Source organism: Hypomesus nipponensis, chromosome 10 (genome assembly GCF_054491055.1).
Source record: "Hypomesus nipponensis isolate SF chromosome 10, ASM5449105v1, whole genome shotgun sequence".
NCBI lineage: Eukaryota > Metazoa > Chordata > Actinopteri > Osmeriformes > Osmeridae > Hypomesus > Hypomesus nipponensis.
Window position 1 is genome coordinate 12,667,584 of NC_140370.1, and position 18,332 is coordinate 12,685,915.

Sequence of the window (18,332 nt, forward strand, 5' to 3'; positions counted from 1 at the left end):
AAGTCTTCATTTAACTTCCTCCGAGGTCTCATTGAGTTCTACACAGGTCTCGCGCATTGAGTTGATATAGTTGGAGTACTCGCGCGCTCCACTTGATCTGAACCTGTCCTTGGTGATGTACAGCTCAATCCAATTAGGTTTCACCTCCGGGCTGTGGCAGCCAGCGGGTAGGAAAGCTCCCCTCCTCTCAGTTGTTCCTGTGTCTTGCTATGCAGATAGGCTACAGTAGCCCTACGGCGCGCTCATCCATTTATTTTTTCATGTTCGACAACGGAGGGCTCCCTTCCTAACTCTAGTCTAACGCTCATGGAGTACGCAATCTGCAGTTTAACTACTCCGAGTAGTGTCATTTTATCACGAGGGAGATATTTCTAGTATGTTTAATTCCGATTATTTTCAAGCAGAAGATGTGGACATACCCCTCCACCATAATCACAGGCGGCTTGAAGACGGAATCGGATGGGAAGGAAGCCTAATCGCACAAAATCAACCTGTGTAATCCATACAAAAAAGAGAAGAGTTCCTCTCTAAAGTAGAGTTCTATGTACAGGTAAAGTACAGAATTATTTTATAAATTTTGAATGGAATTTGTCGATATGACAGTTGTATTCTGGATTATAACTAATCTTCTTTAGGTAGGTATGGAAGAAACATTTGAAACGGTCAGTAAGAAAACATAGTTTTACAACACCAGTGATGACACAGGCACTTAAAAAAGTTCACATTTTTGGAATTGAAAGAATGGAAGAAAGTCTAAATGAAAATTGATTTGGGTCTGATTTACTTTCATAGTGACGTACCCTGGCTGATAGGCTACTGACGTGTGTCCTACGGTGTCCTAGACGTAGTTAGAGCAGCTATAATTATCCCAGGTAGCCTTCAGTGGACTGTACTTCTACCAGGATTTGTAGGCCCTCCCAATTACACAATCACATGAAAGCCTCTTTGCCAATTCAAAGCTCTTTAATAGTTCTCCATTCGAAGACCTGCAGTAGGACTAAAAAGAAACTTTATTGAATGTACATGTTTTAGTGTTGGTCTTCATTTTCTTAATAATTTTAAATTCACGCGTTAGGCCTATCAATCCCTTGGAGGATTAGTTATCAGCTGTTTGTGGCTATAATCCATATATGTTTCCCTCAGTTTTCACCCATCCTTATTATAACATTTGAAAGAAAAAGGAGAGCAGACTACTTTCACAATAAAAGAAGTGTTGGCCTATTAAGTTAGCTGTTGGACAGTCTTGAAAAGGCAAGTCTCAAGAGACTCTTAGTTCACCTTAAGAAACTATCTTAAGAAATTGTCCTAATCATCTGTGTGCCTTGTAAAATGTATTGGGATGCAGGAGAAAACGGTACAATTGCTCTTTATTTTAAATGTTCCTTGGGCTACTTCTTTTTATCCCTCTCTACCTTCAGCCATGGACCAATCATTGAACGTTTTCTGAGTAGACAGCGTCGGTGCCCATTCCAATCCCAGGGTGCATCAGAAGTTGCCTCCCCAGATCAAAGCTGAACTGCTGTGACCCCAGCACACTGATCTTACCATCATGACTGACCGGATGACCTATGGCATCAGCAAACCCAGCCAGAGGGCTGGAGGTTCCCTCCCGCCTGAGCCCATTGACATCATCCGCACCAAAGCCCGGTCAAGGAGGGTCCGGATCAATGTGGGTGGTCTGGTCCACGAGGTCCTGTGGCGGACCCTGGATCGGCTCCCCAGGACCCGCCTGGGCCGCCTCAGAGACTGCAACACCCACGAGTCCTTAATGGAGATCTGCGACGACTACAGCCTCAACGACAACGAGTACTTCTTCGACCGCCACCCCGGAGCGTTCTCCTCCATCCTCAACTTCTACCGCACGGGCAAGCTGCACATGATGGAGGAGATGTGCGCTCTCTCGTTCGGCCAGGAGCTGGACTACTGGGGCATCGATGAGATCTACCTGGAGTCGTGCTGCCAGGCGCGCTACCACCAGAAGAAGGAGCAGATGAACGAGGAGCTGAGGAGGGAGGCGGAGTCGCTCAGGGAGAAGGACGGAGTAGAGGAGGAACATGGCTGCTGCCCGGACAAGAGACAGAAGCTCTGGGACCTCCTGGAGAAACCCAGCTCCTCTCTTGCCGCCAAGGTAAGGCAGAGGCCAAGGAAATCCATTAATTTATAGTCTTTCAATCAACACATACAAACTATACACGGCCCCATTACATTACAACATGCATTATTTCCTGAAAGTTTGCTCGTTAACTTATGAATAGGTCCAGTTTTAAATATGGCCTTCAGTCATGTCAAATGGTGTCATGTTCAGGAGGGGATTTAAGGTTGACATGAGGTTAATGCCCTTTCTGTCCTGATAGCTCTTATCAAGGCCAGGTGGAGTTTCACCAAACTGAATAACACTCAAACATTCAATCAGGTATACCAGAGTATGCCCTAGAGATGAAGACTAGGTAGATGAGACAAATGCCTACTGTAGTAGCATGGGCCTGGCTATGTTGATAGACCGGAGTACTTTTGGGTACGTGCACTATGAAAGCTTTTCAAAGTGTCAAAAACTCCTTTCAATCCAGCCGACTGTTTACTGATGTTTTCACTTTCTCCCTACCAATATTGTCACTTCAGTTGCACATAAATGTAATTGGATCCATTTGTGAATTTATGATCACGAGTGTGCTTTCCTGGCATAATACTTTGTAAGTGGTTGCAGTATTCTATAGGGAGGCCTGAAGCACATTCACCACCCTATACAGACTTCATACACTCTTCTATCAATTTTCAAATGCTACTGATTTTAAGGGTGATATAGCCAAATGCACAGTTTATTGAATTGATTGCTCATCATAACGATCCATATATCTAACTTTCATCATAAATATGTCCTTTGTATGGTACATTGTTTATCCCGGCCACAGATCTATTGTCTGAATCACCTATTGCCTTTTCCCTTTCTCCTTGTCATCTCCATCTTGGTCAAAACAGTGAAGGAAGAATGCTGTGGCATGGGGAACCTAATCCCCTTTAACCTATGAAGTAATCAGATAAGAGAGAGAGAGGCAGGGTGATTATGGTTAGCATGTTTCCCATGATGCTCAGTACTGTAAAGGTCTTACTTACATGGCCATACAAATATAAAGACTTACATTGCAACAGGTACTGATTATTTCTGAAGTTAATTGCATCTAGTAGAGGTTCTTTGATGAGTAAACAACCATTAGCTTTTTAAGTTCACTTGAATGTAGGCTAGATCCATAGATGTGTGAGATTTATTGTTGGTGTGATATAGACCTTGAATGCTGTTTTGCAGCAAGTCAGAGTCATATATTGCCTGCTCTGAAACTCCTACTGGTCAGCCAACGGAACCTTGTGTGTTTCATAGAACTCTGCAAAGGAAATCAGTCAATCAGACCATTACTATGTTATTTCAAGTTTAGACTTTTGTCTGCCTTTTTTTCTTATCAGAATTAATCTGTCAGAAAAATGGGGTGCTCTCTAAGTAGTTATGTTGTCGCTTCTAGAATATAAAGGTAATCAAAGCTGTTAATTGTAATGAACTGTTCATACATTTTCAGTAGAGCTGTAATACATATTATGTAGTTATATATTGTGACCACCATTAACACTGATTCTCAAGTTCTCAAGATAGAAGGGCAAATCTCGCAAGCAGATCATAACAGTTATGAAAAGGAGCATATGGTGTCTGTACATCTAGGCTGTGGCTTCAATTCCAACAGACATATAAACCGAAGCATGAAGCCAAAACTCCACATTGACCCTAGCTTGAGGAGTAAGCATCAACTAACAGACCAATAGAGAGATGCATGAAAACTCTGGAAAAGGTGTGAGGGGGAAGAGGAAGAAGGATAGAGCTGGACACATGGTCATGAGGCAGGTCCTCCTGAAGCTCTTGACCACACAGACATGCTGGTGGTCTTCTGTTATGCACCTCACCAAACTGACAGACCACCCAGACAACCAACTGTAGTACACCACGGTGTGACTTGTCTGTGGCATATACTTTGTGGCATAAGCTTTATGAATGTTCCATTCTTAAAGCTCTGTCACCAGCATCCAATATTGTGCGTCCTATAGCTCTTTTATCTTTCACTTGTGGCATGTGTGTGTGTGTGTGTGGGGGGGGGTTATATGTTTGGGCTGCCTTACAGGTGAGGGAAGTATTAGCTTGGATCATCATTGGATTATTCAATGTTTGCGTTTAGTTTTAAAAAAAGAACTTTTGGGGTATGCTCTCTTTTTAACGAGGGTCAGTTTGATAGAAGACAACTCAAATCCAAGACAAGACACAGGCAAAGGACTACACTTTGTTAAATTAGAAGGTTGATTTGTAGAGAAGGATGAGAGTGCCCTCCTCACCCCTCCCTTGCGCTAAGCTGCCAATGGCCTTCAAGATAGGGGTAGGGGGGTTGGCACATGGAGCTTAAGGAGTACTTAAAGCAGGAGTAATCCTGGAGCCCTACCTCCCCTTTGGCCCTAGGAAAGGACACCCGGTCCTATTGAAAAGCAAAAGGCAGTCTGGAGCTAGGTGGTTAGCTAGCTTGCATTACCTCATGTGTCCCTCTAGGTGTGACATAAGCTTAGGTAAGTGGAGAGGCGGGGACAGCAGCAGGGGTGCGTTTGCTGGCTGTCACAAAGAAGGCACACAAGCTGCTGTAGGTAGTTATGTGCGTTTGGCTGCCAGTCAGTCATATTTTGGTGAGTCAGCACTCATCGCAGCAGTATGGTGACAAAGCTTCCCCACTACAGACAATAATGATATCATTGGCTAGCGCTCAGAAATATGGAAAATCAATTATATTACCTCACATTCACCAGATTTGGGCTGTCAATTATAACAGTTACTACTTTTGGTCAATGTGGGGTACATTTAATTATTCAGGGAAGAACATATTTTGTTGTATAGTTTGTGAAAATATATTTTAAAATAATGTAATCACTAAATAAATGTTTTCTTCCACCTCTGTAAAATAGAAAAGAAAGAAAAAACGATCTACTCCCAACATTTAACCGTATTACTGTAAAAATGTCCCCCCTCATTAAAAAACAACTCATAACTGTGTTAAACACCCTATGCCCAACATCTGCCTTGGTAGATGAATAGAGTCCCCCTTAGTTCTGGACCGCTACAGCACAGTGCTGTAGGGAGTGATGGGACTCTGGGAGTGAGACTTAATCTCCTTTGGGGCTTTTCCCCAGTCTGCTTCTGCAAATAGACTGTTGCAAAGGCTGCACACCGTCTGTCCCTGGCCCTGTGCTAGGTCCACAGGAAGGGGTTAGGGAGGTGGAGGAGGCCGGGATGTGGAGGGTGTGAAGGAGGAAAGGTCATGGAAATGCTGGGGAACTGTATTTGGCTGGAGTTTTACTTGAGGTTGGTTTCATTTCTGTTAATGGCATTGGGTTGTCATGGTTTCCAGGAAGCAGTCACGTGTGTATTTAAAGTACTAACTTGTAAGCTTTATTAGACCTACTCAAGTAAAGTCAATTTGGCAACTTCAGACTTGACTTGGCAAAAAATAACAATCACTAGTCACTCAAATTCAAGACAAGGCAATTAGGTCCATGATAGATAGATAGATAAATAAGTAGAAAGATTGATGATGACATTGATTAATAGAGGTTGTTCTGACAGTACAGGTTCTAGGTGTGTCCTCATTACTAGGTTCTAACAAGAGGAACAATCGTGACAAGGAGATCCAGCTCATCAAGGCAAGCGACTCAAATTGCTGCTAAGATCTTTGGCAGTCGAAGGACAAAATTCATAGGCAGGGCTGGATTATGATTATGATTATTCTAGGGATGTTATGCTGTTATTGATATATAGGAGTGGAGATGTCGGGTCTTGGCAGGGAATGTGCCATTGCAGCAGAATCTCCCTCTGCTCATATCCTGGCAGCCATAGCACAGGGCCATGCAGGAAAATGATGTCACAGGGTTCCATGTAGCACTATAATATGCTCCCCTGTCATAATACATAATACAGTAATACATATCGGTGTCTCTTCCTCTTTTCCCTCTCCTCTGCATGCCGTTTTCCTCCCCCTCCTCTCTGGGCCCAAGTCCTTGCCCAGGCTTAACTTGATGGTCAATAAGATTGTTGTTCATTTCCATCTCCAGGGAAGATGTATTCAGACTCTGTCCGTCAGAGCACATTATCCAGTATTTCCTTTAGATATGAATCCGTTGTGTGTTTCATCCCTTGCTCTCCACATTATGTTTAGGAAGTTGTTAAGATTCAAGACATGAGCGACCGTCAGCCACTCTTATTTTTCATTAACTGCTGTTTAAACTTTTCAAATAATGACTTTGCCTTTTTTTTTTCCTAGATTTATGGCAACACAGAGAGCGTTTCATTCCATTATGGCCCAGCCTCTATCTAAAGTGTCTATAGTGCAGGGCTAAATCATCTTTGTTGCTCTTTGGTGAAACTGGCTCTCACCATCACTCCATACAATGTCCCATCACAGGTTTACACTTTGATTTAATTTGATCTTGGTCTGCAAAGGGAAATAATGATTGATATGGTCAGTTGATCTAGTGATGTTGGAAACGTAAGTGTGTCCCTGGGCCACTGGTTGTAAGAAGCAAACCAACCAATGTGTCAAAAATGTAGAAATCACCAAAACATCATACAAAAATACAACTTTGTTACCATGGTGAGCAACTTGTGTAAAGCTTATTAACATTTTCTAAAGTTTGACCTTGGTTTATTCTACGAATTGGTAGTTACGTTTTGTGGAGGTATTTTATTGCATGGTTTGCAGGCGATAAGAGTTGTGGGCGATAAGATGTGCTGGATGGAGATAAGATTTGATTTGTTTAGGCTGCACTCAGCTCAAATGCTCTCCTGGCTGTGTGTAAACATGGCAGACATGCCACTGTGGCTGGCAGGGTGATCAGTAGGTTGGCCCCAGAGATTGTTAGGCTATTCTTGCTCGATCGGTGTAAATATGTATGAGGTACACAGTGGTCTATGTGGATAGGTTGGGTTTTGATATATATTCACTCACTATTAGTTAAGTAACAGTGTCGCCCCCTCCTTATCCATAAGTATCACGTCACATGGACACACATGTTACTAATTACTAGTCTGTAATTGGCCTGTGTGTCTGGATGCCCAATTAAGTGCATGTTTCTGACTAATTACTATAGTCAAGGTCTTTTTCCTCTTCCCTCGAAGTTGAAGACAATAGCTGGAGCACCAAGAGAGTGACATAATGAAAACCCTTTGGACTGTAATTGTATGTTGTCTGTTATGGAGATAAGCTTTGAAAGCTTTGGTTGAGAATAAGCAAGGTTGTTATCAAGAGCTTTCTACTTCACTTGGGGTTTGAATTTGAGTCCATTTGAGTTGAACCTCAATGTAATGTCTACATATGTAATGAAAACTGCGGACTTAAGCTTCAGTGAGCATCTTGGTATGCAAAAAAAGGTGGTATGCATGACATGCATAATCAACCTTTGACCATCAGCATTTGACCACACCCACGCACTCTGACTATAACCAATCCAACTAAACTGTTGCATATCCATCCCAGCTTCTCACTGCTGTGTCCAGTATATGTTTTATCTTCACTCTCGTCAATTTGTGAGACCCAGCCGGTACTGTTTTAGCCATGGTCTTGTCTAGTGTTTAAACCATAATTTCAGTTGATGTAGCAGTACAAAGGACAGTGAACTGCAACTGTGTCACTTACTCAGCACAAGCTTTTTGACGAATGTGGAAGGTTGGCTTCAAATACATTAGCCCCGTGAAAACACCAACAATCCAATAGATCCTGTGTCCCTTTCCATAAATATCCTGGGATATTGATCAAGACGGTCTTGGGTGTCTCCGCTGGGTCGGTTTCCCCCCTCCCAGGCACTCTGCTGCAGTGATAACTTCCTCTAGAAATAGTCTAGCCCTCATCCTTCCTCCCATCCTCATCCTCTATGTGGTGTCCTCGTGTACTTTTAAATCTAATCGGGGAGAAATGGTGGTTTATACTATATGAGGCCGGCTTCTATTTGAAGCAATTTGCAGTTATTCTGTTTTCAGCAAGTTGTTAAATCAGAAATAAAGCTGTCTGCTGTTAAATTGGATCTTTAAAGAGCTGAACCTTTTAGCTCATTTGATAAGAATTGTATTACCCTGCAGTTAAAACACAATTGAGATCTGAATTGGTACCCTGTTAAGATGAAAGCTACAATACATAAACCCCACGGTAGTCAATTTTACAAAACCGATTTCCATAATCTGATTGACTCGAACTGTATTTTTTTAACTGTAGATTATTTGACTGATTTAAATCACAGTTATTAAACAGGTATACTGTATATGCCAAATTGATGCCATTAATGGAGATGTCATCTTCCATTTTGCCTTTTGTGAGACTACCCCCCCCACACACACACACACACCCCCACACACACATATACACACACACATATACACACACACAGACACACACACACACACACACACAGACACACACAGACACAGCTCCAGTCTTCAACGTGCTCCTTTCCAGGACTCCGACTGATGCAGATTATATTCTGCAGTTTAATCCCTGTGTTTAGCCAGATTGGCATCTACTGAATGAACAGTCTTCTCTGGAACACTGTTGTTGTCTTTGTTTGTCAGGTTGTTTCCTGGTGCTGTTGTTAAGTTTAGTCACAAGCACCAGAACAGCAGGGGAAGAGGGGAGACATTACGGCTTACTAGCATAAATCTACATCTCTCAATTAATCTTCTTACCTCTAGGCTGGCCAGATGTTACAAAGAATGCACACTATAGGTCAGTAATAGCAAATGTAGTTTGTATTAGCAACACTGTATTCTTGCCAAGTCTTGGGACTGCACAATTTGCCACTTCCTCAAGAAAGGGGTTTCCACTTGGCACACTTTAGGTTGACTTAAATGCACCACTATAATGGAAAACAAGCTTCATGCACAGTGTTTCTCACGCCATTTTTGTGTCACATACAGTAGAACCTTTAGAATGGCATTTGCGACAGTAGGGATTCACTATGCATGTTTCAGAGAGAGAACATGCTGGTGGTAGGAGCAACCATCACAGAACTCTGTCAGGCAAACAAACCCTGGTCCTCACCTGGCTGACATTGTAGCACGCCATTGTGCATGAGGTCAATGTTAATGCACAGTATATCACCAACTGTATACTTGGAGAGTTTTGCCATATTGATTGGCATATTGTATGCAAATGAACATACTTTTCTTATCTCGACATTCTTTTAATGATTTGATTTGAAATCAAATTCTCTATCCAATGTTGTGGACAAGGACCTCACAAAGATTACTATAGCCAGAAATACCAAATAAAATCTGGAGTGGTACAAAATAATGAACATTTCAAAGAAGTAACCGTTTCGACTCAAGGAAAAATAAAGTTTTTATGTGTAATTCAGGTATTAATATTTTTAAAAATTACATATTTGTGCAAGATTCATTACATGTGGCGGTTTGTATAGTATAAGGCCGTTTACCTGGAAACTGAGCTGTGTTCCACCATTGGGGTCAACTTTAAAGCTTAATGAGGGTTTTGGCATCCGCCTAACTGTACTGGAAAAGACACCTGGCCACCTTTAGGATTATGTCAGTGAGTACAGTTTCTGCAGCCGAAGTGTAAGATTGAAATGTTAAAAGAATTTACAAATTTGTAAATAACTTGTATTGCATATACTGTAAGACTTACAAGGCATACATATATTGTCCTCTGTTAACCTTTTCATCATAAACCACTGAAAACATTTAGGACTGACGTAGGGCCAGTTTTTAGCGAGCACTCACGAATGTGGAAAGCTCAGATCCCCCACCTCTAAAAGAGAGTGTACAAGCCTCTTCTTGACATAATATTCGAACAAAATATTCTGTTATGACTGGAGCACCACATTATAACAGCAACACCTGCCAAGCAGGACGCAACCATTTAGAATATTTACATTTCACAAATTCTTGGTGTGTTTTCTCACAGAGAGTAACTTTATACACTTAGAGCACCAAACCCATACGATGGTGAGACCTCTCTACATCCAACTATCTTGACGTTCGTACCATATGAGGAGGGCCGTTCCATCTCAGGGATGTTAGCGTATCCTGTCTTCCTGTGTCATCCGCCCCTCCACCTTTCCTCCCTTCTGTCTCCCTGTTTCCACGCATGCTCTGACCCTGGCACAGACACAGCACCTTGTCTATTTCTCTCTATATCCCCATCATGGCTCATGTAATCACGTTTGTGCAGATCTAAAGATAAGGCCGGGCAGCTAATCCTTGCTCCACCACCCACACACACACTCTGTCGCTCCTCGAACCACGCTGGCCTGTCTACCTGGCTCTCACACACATGCAAGGCACACGCAAGGCACACAGTTATGTTGTTCTTTATTAAAGACAAAAGCTGCAAGATTGTATACCGTGCCATAAATGCTAAAATATTTTCATTGTAGCCTGTCCATTTATTTATTTATTTAATGAGGAACTTTACTTGTAACGATCATGTCATGTCAGTTGATTGCTTGTCGTTCTTTGTATCCATGAAAAGGTTTTATAGCTAGTCAGTAAAAGGTTTCAATTGTCATTCTTTAGAAATCTACCTGTCCTCACAAGGCTAGTTCAGCAAAGGCTTTCATGACGTAAAGTAGGTCTTGTACGCTCCATGTTCTAAAGCAGCTTGAATGTCAGAGGATTTACAGTGGCCTCAGCTCCCAGGTGCCAAGTCAAGGTCGAACCTTTTAACAGCGATGCTTCTGCACCACACTAATTGTAGCAACGGAAATCTTAAACACGATGGTCTTACTCTGCCCACCTCAAGGAGGGCTCCCTCGTGTTCCCCTTCCCTGAGAACATGGGGAACATGTCATAATCTCTCTTCCGGTGTCGTCGGGAAGACCGTATAGTGTGTTGTGGTGACCTTTGACTCAACCTCAGCCACGATGTAGATACAAGTGGCCAGACGGAGGTTTCATCCTGCCTTTGGCTGAGACAATCCCTCCATCACGCGATGGTCACCAAGGCTGCGCTAATGACTTTGTCCTTTTATTTCTCCTCTGCTAGCTCGGCTCCTCCTGCTCAGCTGTCCTGCTTAGACACAAACGCATAACCTGGTACCTGTAACAACCAAACCCCATTAAATTGGGGTTAGAATTAGAAGGTTTAGAATATCATCTGTCTGTATTGTTACAGCTCCCACCACCAAGTGTTTTTTAATCTGAAATCGACATACTCTGTTTATTAGAGTCTACAAACAATTTAAATACAGCTCAGTCTGATGTGTGTATTATGTAGGAATTTTGAAGGTTTATTTTCACTGCGCTAATTGGATTTTTGCTAGGGTCACAGTAAGGGTTAGGTTAGCTTGGGACACTGCTTGCAACTAGTCTGAACAGTCATTTTAATTAGTCAGTGTAGTTTCATGTCTTTCTACATAATCAGCAGATTCTGTAGTCTAATTATATTATTTAGACTTCCGCTTTCCTCCTGTCTTCCATCAAGGCTGAGATTTGATAACTTCATGAAGGCTACAGTTACATGCACATTTAGATCAGTTTACAAGACTTGGTCTATTGTTGGTCTCTTGTTTCTGCTTAGGTTGCCTCAACATTCCACAGAAATCAAGCACACCTTACGTATGTCCAAGGTTTGACGGACACATTTGAGTACCACCCCACATGCCTACAGGAGACCTCTGCCAGAGTAGATGTAAGGATGAGGTGAGGTGAGGTGCGTTGCGTAGTGATGCATTATGGGTACTTAGCTCCTGGCTCCTCATGGCAGGAGGCTTTTCTAAGAGAAGTTGGCAGAACAAGTGCTGACGGTTGTCGCCCTATCACGTGGCAGCTGGAGGCAAGGAACACCAATTACCTTTCTGGACACCAAACCACCCTGTGTGCACCTTGATAAAACATCTCATTCAAATAAAATATGTAATTGGTAGTGAAAAGGGGTAGGTGATCCATTTCCTGTATGAGGACTTAAACGTCCAGTCCTGTCAGGTATAAGTATAGAGACCTGACCATGTGCTTGCGTTGTCTTGTCTCTGCGTGAGGACATTTCAGGATAATTGTAATAGGATTTGGTTGCTATCTATAGTAAGGATAGAGAAAGGTTAGAAGTAGTTACTCATTCTTTCCCCAACAGGAAAAATCAACCAATAATTTGATACATCTTTATTCAACATTGTAATTCTACACATCAACTTGTGAACATTTGACATGGATAAGATATCGTTCATAGGAGATTGTTTGTATAATTTTGAGGGTGTCCACAGTAATCATAAGATTAGTGAGCCTGCATACAGTTCTGTCTGGTGTCATTATGAAACCAGGTGGTTTGTTGAAAGTCATGTACAATCCAAGATGTTAAGCTAGTACTTACTGCCTTAATGGGTTTGATAATATGTTAAGGTCTTTGGAAAAATAACGAGAGCTATTTAACTGTAACTTTATTGGGTCATGAGGAATCTGTCGGGCAGGTGAAGGGATTGTGGGGAGTGAAACTGATCATGTCTCGCTAAGGTCCCATCAAGTCAGATTCATCACACCTTCTCATTGGTCACTGCTCTGGGAGCCCTCTTCCTTCTCTCTCCACACAGAAGAATGCAGCGTTTAGTAGTTTGAGAACAAATTATTAAAATTATTATTTATTATAAGATTAATCTCCGGCGCGGACACGCTTAGGTTCTTAACTCATTTGGATATATTGTCTTCCTGTTGTGTTTTGAGACCTTGCGGTGAAGCAATAGAAGCGAAGCACAGGACCTATGCATCCTCTGGAGGAGTTAAGTAACAAACTGTTTAGACCAGAAAATCTTGCCCATGTCATCTGCAACTACTGCCCAACAATAAAGAGCACCGGCAGGAAATTACATTTACATTTAGCAGACGCTCTTATCCAGAGCAAGTTACAGTAAGTACAGGGACATTCCCCCAGAGGCATGTAGGGTGAAGTGCCTTGCCCAAGGACACAACGTCATTTGGCATGGCCGGGAATCGAACTGGCAACCTTTTCTGACTCCAGGAAATACCATTTAATCATTTGAACTGAAGAGCCAGAAGTAAATTTACCACATAACTTCCCAGTAAACCTCAGGTGCCAGTGGTGGCAGAAAGACTGCACTTCCGCCCTCTGTCACACAGAGTGTAGTGACTGGGAGTGGTCTATTTTAGTGAACGATTCGACTGTTACTTGGGGTTAATTCTCCTCCGCTGCAGCGATTAAGTGAGTGCTGCGAGTTGTCCACGTCATTTCCGGGACAGGTGGAGCCAGGAGAGACACAGAGAGAGATGGAAGTGGGGAGTGAGGGGGGGCGGAGTTAGGAGAAAGAGAAAGAGAGAGAGAGAGAGAGAGAGAGAGAGAGAGAGAGAGAGAGAGAGAGAGAGAGAGAGAGAGAGAGAGAGAGAGAGAGAGAGAGAGAGAGGTAGCAAGGAAAGGTTATAAAGAGGGGAAGAACGGAGGAGAGGGAAAGGTTGGAATTCATCATTCATCTAAAATTAACTGGGATAGGATGTAGAAGGTTATAGTGTAAATATAAGGGAATTTTAATATAGGGAACGTCACTTGTGCCCTTGAATAAGTTTGTCAGAAAAACAACAACACAAAACTGTGAAAGTCACACTCTACTTACTCCCATACATTAAAAACAGAACCAAACTTTTGGCATGCAGTTCCTATTTCAGGGTTATGTCAATGAATCTCAGTCAATACATGTTTTATTTATTTTTATACAGTTATTGTTCTGTTAGTCAGCACTTTTAACAACACTTGTGAATGTGTATCAGCCTCTGTCCTCTAATGGGCTTCCATGACAATAAAAAAACACACATACACACTTTTTTGAGTGTTTGAGTGTTACCCCTTTCAGATTCAGTTATTCATTTCACCTATAGTATAAAGTTGTACAAACTATGACAGAAATATGTAATTACTAAAAGGTGTTGTTGAGATAATATTAGTACAGGCATTGATTTTAAAAAGCCTTTCAGCCTACCTATGTGCCATGTCTGGACAGCGGGTATATGAAGAAATCAGTTGGGACCTACTATCACATTCAGATGGTTTGCATTCTTAACTCACACAACCACAGATAAATATTACATGACTTGGTGGACTGCCTGAGTAAGATGTAATCTTATTCTTATTACAGATTTCCGTCCTCAAGTTGATAATCCTTTGTATCAGGGAATGCTAATCTGATATTACATAATGTGCACATGCACACCGTTTGTCTAACCAACTGTTAACATTGTTGGTGGGATGCTGTGGTCCTGAAAAATGTGTTGTGTGGACCTTTACTGGGCCTTATTGTTTTATGTATAAGCGTACACCTTAAAATAGAACAATGCAATCAATCTAAATTGATTATTTATTTATAGCTCTTACACATAACAAGTAGACACAACAACACTCAAAATGCATACCCGCATTTTATTAACTATGGTGGGATTATGATCATATTCAAGCTGACAAATAACGCATTTGTTTTTATTTATTTTATCTCTATTTCAGTTTTTGGCCGTCCTCTCCATCACGTTCATCATCCTGTCTACAATTGCGCTATCGCTCAACACTTTGCCTGAGCTCCAGGTGGTGGATGAGTTTGGACAGTTCAACGACAACCCCCAGCTGGCCCACGTAGAGGCCGTGTGCATCGCCTGGTTCACCATGGAGTACATCCTCCGCTGCCTCTCCTCCCCCAACAAGTGGAACTTCATCAAGGGCCCCCTGAATGTCATCGACCTTCTGGCCATCCTGCCCTACTACGTCACCATCTTCCTGACGGAGTCCAACAAGAGCGTGCTGCAGTTCCAGAACGTGCGGAGGGTGGTCCAGATCTTCCGGATCATGAGGATCCTGAGAATTCTCAAATTAGCCCGTCACTCCACGGGACTCCAGTCTCTGGGCTTCACCCTCCGGAGGAGCTACAACGAGCTGGGCCTGCTCATACTTTTCCTGGCCATGGGCATCATGATCTTCTCCAGCCTGGTCTTCTTTGCCGAGAAGGACGAAGACGCCACCAAGTTCACCAGCATCCCTGCCTCCTTCTGGTGGGCTACCATCACCATGACGACAGTAGGCTATGGCGACATCTATCCGCAGACTTTGCTAGGGAAGATAGTGGGCGGTCTCTGCTGCATTGCCGGTGTGCTGGTGATCGCCCTGCCCATCCCCATCATCGTCAACAACTTCTCCGAGTTCTACCGTGAGCAGAAGAGGCAGGAGAAGGCCATCAAGAGGCGGGAGGCCCTGGAGAGGGCCAAGAGGAACGGCAGCATCGTCTCCATGAACATGAAGGACGCGTTTGCCCGCAGCATGGAGCTGATGGACGTGGTGGTGGAGAAGGGAGAGGAGAAACACCCCATCGACAACCACCTCTCACCCAGCAGGTGGAACTTCCAAAAGCACGGTACCAATGAAGGCAGCCCACATACTCTGCATCCCAGATACCAGGAAGTAGCCCAACTGGGCTCTCCAATCCGGCTGACCCCCAGCAGAGCCAGCCCCCAGCACCTGAATGCCCGACGCCTGGAGGACGTCTACAACAAGATGACCACATCCTCCAGCCTGACCCTGAAAGTTGGAGCTGCGGCCTCTCAAGAGCAGGCCAAGAGGCTGGAAGAAGAGCTGGAAATGACGATAGTCACCGGTAGCTCCAGAGTTCCACAGATCAAGGAGAGACCCTCCACCGATATCAAGAACACAGCCAGCCCCGACAGCTTTACCAGCTGCATTGCTGAGTTCGCCGAAGGGGAAAAGGGCTCCCTGCTACCAAACATTGGAGGGCAGAGGCGGCCACCTCCACTGGACCTCAGCCAGATCTCCGCCATAGATGCCATGGGCCCTGAGAATGTCCAGCCATCCTCCATCATTAAGGAGGGGCTGTATGAGTTTGTGTCCACCCAGCCAGACAGTGGTGACAGCAGAGGGGGCAGTGGAGGCACAACTTCCCAAGGGGAGGATAACCAGGCCTTTGACATGACCGTGGAGAGCATCCGCAGTTCCATCAAAAGCAACAACCCCCAGAAGACGAAGGCCCTGAAAGTCAATTTCATTGAATCTCAGGAGGAGACAAAGGTGTCAACACCAACCAGCGCACAAGGCAGGCTGCCTCAGGTGACTGCAGAAGACACAGTGTCCCGTTCCCCACAGTCTCTCAGTGCTAGTCTAGTGGAAGCAAAGTCTCCATTTGGGCTTCTGACGTCCCCTGTTTCCCCGGGCTCCCTGGGAGGAGAGACTGCAGCCAAGGGCTTAGAGGGTGAGGGTCAGCCATCCAGCTTAAGCAATACAGGGAGGAATCACATGGACAGGGTGGCAAGCAGCGCTAGTCCCTTGTCACCCAAACCCAGCACTCCCAACTGCTCGCAGGAGGTGGCAGGGGTGGAGGATGGAGGAGGTGAAGGAGAAGGAGGAGGAGGGGAAGTCACAGCGGGGAGCGGCCTAAGCCAGGGTGTTGGAGTAGAGAACCACATCATTCTGGATGGCAGTCTATCTCCACCTTGCGAAACGAGCATGTGACACTAACTCATCGTTATGGAGCTGTGGGAGGGAAAAGGGACAAACAGAGCCCGTCACGGTTCGCTTTCGTGAGTAAACGATAGAAGCACACACTCACAGTGACGTAGCGAACATTCTGGAATGTCTGCAGAGCTGGAGAAGTGTGTTTACTGAGGATTTTGTGAAGACCAATGACATTGCTGTTTGCTGCACAGAGTGGACCTAAGACTGTGGATTTTATTCACAGGAGGCTCCAGTGTGAGCAAAGAGAGCTTAGTATGAATGGGGACATTCTACTGTCTTTATAAAATGATTTTCTGTCCTGTTCTTTTTATGTATTGGAGTAGTTATTTATTGCAATACTTTTTTTTTTTAGCTTGCTCACTATTTTTGATTGAAATATTGACTGGACACTTGAAGACAGGGACAGGGAAAGGAAATACTAATCATTTGTGGAGATTCTGTTCTGCAATAATTTAAATGTGTTGGATCACTAAATGCCATTCATATCTTAACCGAAACCGAATATGGCATGCATTCATTCACAAAAGCTCAATTCTAGTTCATGTAATATGATCCATTTATATATAATTTATTTAACTGTCATCTGAGAGACATACTGTATATGGAACAAGACAAATGGTGTTTGTTCTGTGATGTGACAATGGAAACTGAGCAAAAGAATAAGGGAGTTGCAGTGCAGCATATTATATAGCAATTCTTCTTCCTCTGCCTGTATGGAAATAGGTACAGTAGACAGTATTATCAATAGCTTTTACATCAGTATCTAAGATTACATTTTAGTATTTTATGTTTTACTCTATATTCATAAAAGTGAGCTCATGTCCCATCTGTCATAGCCATGCTGTGAGGCAACCATGTGTACACAACGCAGTAAGGACAGCGCTTGCACATTCACATGCGAACACTCACAATATCAATTGAATAATCAGTCAGGCTCAGTCACCCTTAAGTGATGTGCTTGTGACTGAGTATCAACTAATCATTCTTTATTGTAACTTTCCACAAAGTATTTATGTTATATGCTGCCTTTCGCTTAGTCAGAAATGTAAACAGTTAGCTGGAGATAGTTTGAATGAACACTGTGTGTGTGGGTGGGTGTTTCTTGATGTGTGTAATTGTAACTGTATGTGGATGACGGAGGCCATGAGCATCCAGGCACTCACAGAGGGAAAGAGGTGGCACTGCCATCTAGAGGCAGATAATATCAAGGCACTTTATTAATCAAAGACACAATAAATATCTCTAATGGCAATCTTTATTAATATCAGAAGAAATTAACATCTTTATTGAATTATTTGTGCATCTAAGTATCGCATGGCTCATACACACACAATATTAAGAGGTGGGTATCTTTACAATTACAGCTTTAAAAGAATACTCACAAAATCATATGTGGTCATAATGGCCACCCTATGAGTGCTGACAATCTGAATTATATGATCAATGTATCAAGTATGTGCTTCTATTATAGTATCTATTATAGAATTACGGTACCATATATTTGGTTGAATCAGTCAGTGATTCTATTTTTCTAAGAAATAATTCAGGACTGTGTTATTTTCTGATAAAATTATGAATTGTGTGCCTTTTCATAAAAAGATATTTATGAGAAGGCGAAAACTACATACAATTTGGCTTGGTCCTAGAAATCTCTTAAAGTTTTTTTTTTTCCTTTATTCCTTTAAGGGAGGCATGAGGCGATATGCAAGTAGTTTGTAATGAGCTCTCAGATTTAATGTGCAACCTGAGAACTTGGCCATAATCTGGCTTGTGTCCCCCTATATCAGTATGATTGTTTGATGTCAGTTCT

The 18,332-nt window shown here is 43.0% G+C and overlaps 1 protein-coding gene across 1 annotated transcript; it reads left to right on the forward strand.

The window, feature by feature from the left end:
* Positions 1-1,533: 1,533 nt before the first annotated feature.
* Positions 1,534-16,519, forward strand: kcnb2a (potassium voltage-gated channel subfamily B member 2a). Its single transcript, XM_084707828.1, has 2 exons — positions 1,534-2,128; positions 14,513-16,519. Exons 1-2 carry the CDS (start codon positions 1,550-1,552, stop codon positions 16,517-16,519), a joined length of 2,586 nt encoding a protein of 861 aa, XP_084563954.1. The 5' UTR covers positions 1,534-1,549.
* Positions 16,520-18,332: the final 1,813 nt, after the last annotated feature.